This window comes from Physeter macrocephalus, chromosome 21, assembly GCF_002837175.3.
Source record: "Physeter macrocephalus isolate SW-GA chromosome 21, ASM283717v5, whole genome shotgun sequence".
In the NCBI taxonomy this organism is placed as follows: Eukaryota; Metazoa; Chordata; class Mammalia; order Artiodactyla; family Physeteridae; genus Physeter; species Physeter macrocephalus.
Genome location: NC_041234.1, coordinates 53,570,040 through 53,579,659, shown reverse-complemented (window position 1 = coordinate 53,579,659; position 9,620 = coordinate 53,570,040). Strand labels below are relative to the sequence as shown.

At 36.7% G+C, this 9,620-nt stretch overlaps 1 protein-coding gene across 5 annotated transcripts in view; it reads right to left on the bottom strand.

Moving 5' to 3' along the window:
* The window catches only part of ATP7A (ATPase copper transporting alpha), a 150,456-nt gene that overhangs the window by 47,758 nt on the left and 93,078 nt on the right, over positions 1-9,620 (bottom strand). For all 5 annotated transcript variants that reach the window (XM_024129492.3, XM_055081746.1, XM_055081745.1 and 2 more), the window contains 3 exons: positions 7,707-8,196; positions 6,450-7,175; positions 804-1,010 (listed from right to left, as the gene is read on the bottom strand). In XM_024129492.3, coding sequence (XP_023985260.1) covers positions 804-1,010; positions 6,450-7,175; positions 7,707-8,196 — 1,423 coding nt within the window. The remainder of the gene's footprint in view (positions 1-803; positions 1,011-6,449; positions 7,176-7,706; positions 8,197-9,620) is intronic.

Here is a 9,620-nt window from a genome sequence, read left to right as displayed (position 1 = left end):
CAAGCAACTCTATGCCAATAAAATGGACAACCTGGAAGAAATGGACAAATTCTTAGAAAGGTATAACCTTCCAAGACTGAACCAGGAAGAAACAGAAAATATGAACAGACCAATCACAAGTAATGAAATTGAAACTGTGATTAAAAATCTTCCAACAAACAGAAGTCCAGGACCAGATGGCTACACTAATATGTATAAAATGGATAACTAATAAGAACCTGCTGTATAAAAAAATTAAATTAAATTTAAAAATTAAAAAATATAGATATATTGTAGCTATTCTAAGAATTTGTAACCTAAAATGACGGCTTGTACACAATATTAAGTAACTTTTGAACACTTTTACTGCAAGCAAAGAACAGTGATCAAATTGTTGGAAGAGAACAATTCTAAGCAAACTTGGCTTTGGTCCAGTGCTTGGCCTGGGTATAGTAATATTGAAACTTATGGATTGTAATTGTTAGATTTAAGCATAGCTTTATCAGAAAATTCATGTTTCTTAACATCCATTGCAGCCAAGGTCCATAAAGAATAGTAATCTTATGTATTTCCTTCTATTTGACTACAAACTTCATTGATATTAAAATGTGGCCATGAGGTAAACATGACAGAAACTATATCTAAGGGAACAAAACACTAACAAAAACTGGTTGTCAGGAAGTCAAGGTTGTCCTGCAAATCGCTGATAGTCTTTATGAGGCCTTGGCAAGAGTCATAAACATGGTTACAAAACACATAAGAGGACAAAAAGGACAGAGTCCTCAAACTAGTACATAAAATAACAGGCTTTAAGAGTGCCTTACCTTCTTCTCGTCTTAAATTCCGTTCAATGTTTGCTACACAGGAAGCACAAGTCATACCAGTGACCTGTATGTAACACTTAGATGAAGTCTTTGCCTCCTCTTTGTAATGAATTGGTGTCATCATTTTGGTATGAAATTCATTAGTTGAGGTCAAAAGTGGCATTTCCAATGAGGACTGAGCTATTACTACCAGTGGCTCATTTGTATCTGGTGGACAGGAAAAGATTCTTTTCATTTGAGGTATTCTCCAGCTGCATCCTTGTCACTCATCACAATCCATACCTCCTGGCACTGTCAATCCACTCCTTTAAAACTTTCATGGACCTAGAGCCCAGTGCAATATTATCTCTACACTTTCTAGGAAGTGACTTCCAAGTTCAACACTGCCCATCCCAATTCTCGGGAAAATCTGAAGTAACTGAATAAACAAAACTTTACATCAATATCTTCAAGCCATTATCTCTACCCCAAACCGGAGTAGACAATGGTTTGTTAATAGATAGCTCTTATTTTTATCATTATGTTAACAATTTACATACTGGCAGTAAAGCAATTCGTGATATAGTAAGTGGAACCAAAAGCAGTTGGCAAAACAGCATTGAAGTATAATGTCATTTAAAAATTGTTAGAGTGTATATATGAGAACCTGCAAAAGAAAGCCTAGGAGGGTACATACCAAACTATTAATGGTGGCTCCTCCTGGGGAATGGGGTTAAAGCAGGAACAGAATAACAGACAGATGAACAAACTTCCTCTACAGACAATTCTGTATGTTTGAACTTTTAACACCAATATATCGTATTTTTAAAATTAAAATGCCTTTGTGGACAATGGAAGAAGAGGCAAGGAGTAAGTCAGCAGTAACCTTCATTTTTCGCAAAGGAGTGTTCAGAGACTCTTTCCGTAGAATGTTTACGGACTGTGAAACAGTGGAAAGTTTCTGTCATCCCAGAAGCTCCCCTGCAGTCTCAGAAAAGTTGCTATTCTGTTTTACTTTATCCACCGCAGTATTAATCACCTCCCAAGAAGGGAGAAAGTATTCCCTTTTGCACATCCATGTATCAATACATGCAAAAAAGCTAGAGTTTCTACTCTCCTGCACAGATAAGGAGGAAAAGAAGTGATGTGGAAATTTCCACTAACCTAACTTGTTATTTCTTCCCCTTGGGCAAAAAACTGGTTCAGGTCTGTTTGGCTAGCCCACAGAGGAAAGCTTGCATAGCAGAGTTGGTTTTTAGGGTGCTGAAGAAGGGCATCTTTTGAAGAAACTTTAACAAAAGCCTTACCATTTCCCTAATGAATAATGATCTAGACTTATCAAATCAGTTATAATAATGGCTCTTAAATTTTAACCCACATACCATCACCTGGGAGATCTTGTTAAAATGCAGGTTCTGATTCAGTACATTTAGGGTGGGGCCTGAGACTCTACTTTTCCAACAAGCTTCCGGGTGATGGCAGTACTGTCAGTCTGAGTAGAGCAAAGGACACTCTGAAGAGCAAAGGACAAGATTCTCCCAATTCCGAAATTAGTCAGTCTCTGGTCTTAAGTGGATCAGTTCAGAAAACCATATTCATTCAGATTACGAGAGCATTATTTAGAACAAAGAGGACAAAATTTACTAAATAGTACCAAAAATTCAAAAAGGAGATTCATTTGCCCAAAGGAAATAGCTTTGGCTTTGAAAAAAAAACATTATTTTAATCTAGCCAGGAGCTTATTCATTCTCTCATAATTACTATCAAGACTTAATTTTGAACTTGGACAATGAAAAAAAAAGTTTTTACTACCAATTACTTTAAGTCTTGTTCCAGAGTAATTTAGTTCTTTCAGGTACCAGAAGTAACCTAAATACCATCTACAATTTTCACACTCTAGAAGTACAGTATTAAATTAAAATAAGTCATAGAGGTGATGCCTTTTTTTTTTTTGGCTGCATTGGGTCTTTGTTGCTGTGCGTGGGCTTTCTCTAGTTGCAGTGAGCAGGGGCTACTCTTCATTGCTGTCCGTGGGCTTCTCATTGTGGTGGCTTCTCTTTTTGTGGTTGTGGCTCACAGGCTCTAGAGCGCAGGCTCAGTAGTTGTGGCCCACGGGCTCAGTTGCTCCATGGCATGTGGGATCTTCCCAGACCAGTGCTCGAACCCGTGTCCCCTGCATTGGCAGGCAGATTCTTAACCACTGCGCCACCAGGGAAGCCCCGAGGTGATCCCTTTTAGCTACATTGGCAAGACTTCTCAACAAAGATTCATAAAATTGTGACCTTTACCCCAGCGAGTGTGGCAAGAAGAGCAAAACCTTCCATCTTCCACAGAGGCAGTACAGGTGTTATAAAGCCACAATGAATTAAATGGCTAGTTTCTTTAAATAAGCTTTTCTATAAGCTGTAGCCACTACTTATGCTTAAATGAATTCAAAAGGAAGGCTGACTCTCCTGCACTTGAGGCAACAATCAGAAAAGATTCCAAAAATTTGAAGAAAGGGTTTCCAATCTGATCCTCAAAACTGGCAGGTTCAGTCTAAAGTAATAGGAAGAATAAATACATAATCAGAAAATGGCTTAAAAACAATTATAAACATCATGTCTGCAACTTACTCTCAAATGATTCAGAAAAAGGTATATGCGTGTGTAGGTAATGTGTGTTTGAATATATGTCTCTGTCGACAGAGAAAGAGAATGATAAAACAAATGTGGCAAAATATTAACAACTGTGGAATCTGAGTGAAATTGGTAAACAGGAATTCTTTGTACTATTCTTGCAGCTTTTCTGTAAGTTTGAAATTAAAGATTAAAAAGTTACAAAAAAGGAAAAGGAATTTGCGTATTGTGTTTGCTTTAATTGGTTAGTAAAGACAACTTCATATACTATGTCTTTTTAAGAGAACGATGAGATTGATGGTCATGATAAAAAAACACCTCCCATTTTTCTCACTACCTCCTTTAACATTTATGGCCCACCCAGGACTGGTATGACATGAAGGCGAAATGTACTGATCCCTGTACCTCTAGGAACAGGTCAGAATGGCAGACTGTGAAGCCTGGATCAGCACTGACACTGGCATTCAGAAAATGGGTAGCCACAATTCTGGTGGCATCTTAAACTCTGATCTCTAGCAGAAACACACAGTGCAGTCATTTGTTATCAACCATATATATATATATATATATATATATATATATATATATATATATATATATATATTCTTTTCCAGATATATATCATCTTTTTCAGATTCTTTTCCATTATAGGCTATTACAAGATATTGAATATAGTTCCCTGTGCTATACAGGTCCTTGTTGTTTATCTATTTTATATACAGTAGTGTGTATCTGTTAATCCCAAATTCCTAATTTATCTCTCCCCCCCTTTCCCCTTTGGTAGCCATAAGTTTGTTCTCTATGTCTGTGAGTCTGTTTCTGTTTTGTAAATAAGTTCATTTGAATCATTTTTTTTAGATTCCACATATAAGTGATATCATATGATATTTGTCTTTGACTCACTTCACTTAGTATGATAATCTCTAGGTCCATCCATGTTGCTGCAAATGACATTATTTCATTTTTTATGGCTGAGTAGTATTCCAGTGTGTGCGTGTATTCGCACGTGTGTGTGTGTATCTTTTTTAAGGCACAAGAATCTTGGTCTTTTGAGATCTTCTTTATCAAAGTGAGACTCCTAAGTGAGAATATAAAATGGTGCAGCCATTTTGGAAAACAGCTTGGCAGTTACTGAAAAAGTTAAACATATTCACCATATGACCTAGAAATTCCACCCCTAGTATATACTCAGGAGAAATAAAAACATATATTCATGCAAAAACTTGTAACAAATGCTCACAACATTATTCATGATAGCCAAGGAGTGGAAACAACCCAAATCTCCATCAACTGATGAATGGAGAGACAAAATGATGTATATGCATACAATGGTACACTATTCAGCAATAAAAAGGAATGAAGTACTGATACATATCACAAACATGGATGAACGTTTGTTATCTTGAAAACATTATGCTAAGTGAAAGACCTTAAATACAAAGGGACAAATATTTTGACTCCACTTATATGGTACTTAGAGTTGTCAAATTCATAAAGCCAGAAAACAGAACAGTAGATAAAAGGGGCTGGGCTAGCGGGAGGTGAAGGGGAAATGGGGAGTGACTGCTAACCAGTATGGGGTTTCTTTGGGAGGCTGATAAAAATGTTCTAAAATTACATAATGGTAATGGCTGCAAATTGCTGTGAATATACTAATAACCACTGGATTGTGTACTTTAAAAGGGTGAATTTTATGGTATGTGAACTACATCTTGACTTTAAGAAGTGACAGTTCTATAATTTCTACCATTTGTCATAAACATGAAAATTAAGAATGTTTATATCTCTGGGTCCTTTTCCAATGACACTTATCTACCATAATAATTTGAGCATGTGACTAATTTTTTATGCTTCTCCGTTTTAGTAAGCTTGAAAAGAGAACACTGCTATTTGATATCTTTCATTCTGATCAGAAGAGCAAAGGTTAATGACATTGTCTAGAAATTAGTTATTCAACTTTTCCATTGTTGTTTACAGCAAGAAATTTCATTTAGGGAATTTCCAGTTTAATTCAAGGCGAGGTTCAATTCTAGTTTAAAACAAGTTCACATGGGCAAATTCCACTGGATATACGTCTTTGGTTTTAGTTCAAGGTAAGTGCTGCCAGGAAACAGGAAGACTTTGGGCCAGTTCTAGAGTCAGGTTCATTTGAATGCCTAAATTCAAAACTACAGTTAAAATTCTATTATTTATTTCTACTTTTTTCTTCTTCTTTTTTTTTTCTGTGGTACGCGGGCCTCTCACTGCTGTGGCCTCTCCCGTTGCGGAGCACAGGCTCCAGACACGCAGGCTCAGTGGCCATGGCTCACGGGCCCAGCCGCCCCGTGGCATGCGAGATCTTCCCAGACCGGGGCACGAACCCATGTTCCCTGCATCTGCAGGTGGACTCTCAACCACTGCGCCACCAGGGAAGCCCTACTTTTTTCTTTTTAAAATAACATTTGTTTCTCCCATATTATATATACAAAAATACATACAAACATACATACATCCCTGTCACACACACAAAAAAAACTTAAAATACATAAGAAAGCAAACTGAAAATAAAATATCACCTTTATCCTACCACTCACAAATAACTACACTCACAAATAACTACTGTTAAAATTTAGTTCATGTCCTACCAGGAATTTTATTCATTCATATACATAAATAACGTATACATGGTATAAATCCTTATACATGTGTTTATAAAATTTTGATCATACTGAACATACAGCTTTTTTGCTTGCTTTTCTTTTCAGTTAACAAAATATCTCAGACACTTTCCTGCAGCATTAAGTATCTTCAATACCATAATTTTTTATGGCTTCTTAGCATTTCATCATATGGAGGTATCATGCTTTATTTAATGTTTCTAGCTTTTAAATATTATAAATAATTAGACAAACATCCTTATGCATCTTTGTATACACTGACTACCTCCATATGTCTTATTTCCAAAAAGTGGAATAGCAGTGCCTCTCATTTCTCATTGATAAAAGCCAAAAGAACCAGCAAAGTGTTAATAAAAGAACATTAAAGGAATCAAAGAAAAAAATGATATTACCTGACAAGGAAGCATCAAATCCCATGTCTTCTATTGCTTCTCTCAAGGTTTCTGGAGAGGTTAGTAAAGGATCATACTCAACAGTCCCTTTGCCATTTGCAAGTGATACTCGTATGGATTTTACACCTGCCTTTTTTGATATGACACCCTCAATAGACTGCACACAAGAATTACAAGTCATGCCATCAATGTTTATCACGGTTTCTTGAGTCAGAGGCTGGCTAACTATGTTCAGAGGACTCTTTTGAAGAGATGAGCTGGAGGGAGAGTTTGAGGTACTCTCAATTTCACTTGTACTACTAACTCTATATTGCCCCGGTGATATGGCCTCTATTGCTTTTCTCAGAGTTTCTGGAGTGACTAAACTTGCATTGTACTTTACTGTGGCAGATCTATTCTCTAAAGAAACGACTACACTGCTTACATATTGGAGTGTAGATAAAGCACTTTCAATATTTGACACACATGATTTACAATGCATGCCATCTATGATGAAAATGACTGTTGAATTATTAGTATATGATGGGCTCCTTTGCTGTGATCCTTCTGAGGATTTGACTGGTGTGTTCTTTAGACGTTCTATATCAATAGCTCCCAATTTGAGGTACTTGGGCTGTTTTTTGATGAATGCTGGAAAGCCCACAGCTTCCATCTGCTTTTTTATTTCCTCTGCTGTGATAAGATGAGGTTGATAAACAACAGTAGCTTCTTGATTGTCCAGGGAAACTAGTTAATAAAAAGGAAAATAATTATTTAGTTCAGTTATTCCTAGGCCACTTCAGAAAATATTCTGTAGACCAAATCAATACCATACATAATTGTTTCTCTCATTGTTGTCATTATCCTTTCTTAAAATAATTCTGTTTTTTTCAGAAAATGTTAATGATATGGACTAGAAAAAAAGTAAAAGATGTGACCACTACATTTGTGGTCTCCAAGTTTCTGCATGCCTGAATAGAAACATATTAGAGGTCAAGAGGATCCTAGGCATGTTGTGATAAGAACCCTGAACTTCATGAATCACCACCCTGGCTGCCTTTTATGCTAGTTCAAGATTCACAGAACTTTTATTTATAACCATTAACTTTACTAACATTAATGCTGGGAATACACTGTACCTCAGACTTCAATGAAGCAGGAACATTCTAGTCCCACAGATTCAAAACCCATGCCTAAGAAAAATGCAAAAGTTAAAACCGCCAAAACAGAAAACTAAGCCTTGCAAAGCAATCAAACAAATAACATCAGGCATACTACCTTTAATTCGCTGAACACCTTGCAGTTTCCCAATTTTTCCTTCAATGGTGCTAGTACATGAATGGCAGGTCATTCCTTCCACCTTCATCTTCAGCATGACTTCACCTGCTTGAGCCATACTGAAATCTTCACAAACTGCTGACTTTTTCTCCAGAGTTCCTGTATCTAAACTGAGAGCTGGAACCAGCTCTACTATCTGACTGGCATTCACTATAGAAGGGATTATTATCACCACTGCAGTTCTCTGCTGAGGGGAAATTTTAATGTCTGTCACACCCCTCGTCTTGAGCAAGGTGCTTTGGATATGCTCCCATGGCGGAGCCGGTGAAGCAGTAACAGTCAGAAACACGGTCTCAGTTAAAACAGGGAGCGGCTTAGGATTGTGCAGAACAGCATCAAAGCCCATGTCATCAATGGCTTCCTGTAGGGTCTTTGGAGTCTGCAGTTTAGGGTCATAAATAATGGTTGCATTTTTTTCTTCCAGTGAAACCTTTTGGAAGGAAATTTCAGAAGTCAGTTTAATTAAATTACATGACATGGAACTTAAAAATATCAATCATCTCACCACAGTCAAGATTGAAACAGATAGACAAGATGAAAAGGCAGAGGGCTATTTACCAGATGAAGGAACAAGATAAAACCCCAGAAAAGCAACTAAATGAAGTGGAGATAGGCAACCTTCTAGAAAAAGAATTCAGAATAATGATAGTGAAGATGATCCAGGACCTCGAAAAAGAATGGAGGCAAAGGTCGAGAAGATGCAAGAAATGTTTAACAAACACCTAGAAGAATTAAAGATCAAACAAACAGAGATGAACAATACAATAATTGAAATGAAAAATACACTAGAAAGAATCAATAGCAGAATAACTGAGGCAGAAGAACGGATAAGTGATCTGGAAGACAGAAGGGTGGAATTCACTGCTGAAGAACAAAATAAAGAAAAAAGAATGAAAAGAAATGAAGAGAGTCTAAGAGACCTCTGGGACAACATTAAATGCAACAACATTCGCATTATAGGGGTCTCAAAAGGAGAAGAGAGAGAGAAAGGACCCAAGAAAATATTTGAAGAGATTATAGTCAAAAACATTCCTAACATGGGAAAGGAAATAGCCAACCAAGTCCAGGAAGTGCAGAGAGTCCCATACAGGATAAACCCAAAGAGAAACACGCCGAGACACATAGTAATCAAACTATCAAAAATTAAAGACAAAGAAAAATTATTGAAAGCAGCAAGGGGAAAACGACAAATAACATACAAGGGAACTCCCGCAAGGTTAACAACTGATTTCTCAGCAGAAACTCTACAAGCCAGAAGGGAGTAGCATGATACACTTAAAGTGATGAAAGGGAAAAACCTACAACCAAGATGACTCTGCCCAGCAAGGATCTCATTCAGATTTGATGGAGAAATCAAAAGCTTTACAGACAAGCAAAAGCTAAGAGAATTCAGCACAACCAAACAAGCTTTACAACAAATGCTAAAGAAACTTCTCTAGGCAGGAAACACAAGAGAAGGAAATGAGCTACAAAAACAAACCCAAAACAATTAGGAAAATTGTAATTGAAACATACGTATCGATAATCGCCTTAAAAGTAAATGGATTAAATGCCTCAACGAAAAGACATAGACTAGCAGAACAGATACAAAAACAAGATCCGTATATATGTTGTCTAAAATATAACAGTTATAAATATATATGCACCCAACATAGGAGCACCTCAATATGTAAGGCAACTGCTAACAGCTATAAAAGAGGAAATCAACAGTAACACAATAATAGTCAGGCATTTTAACACCTCACTTTCACCAATGGACAGACCATCCAAACAGAAAATTAATAAGGAAACACAAGCTTTAAATGACACAATAGACCAGATAGATTTAATTGATATTTATAGGACATTCCATCC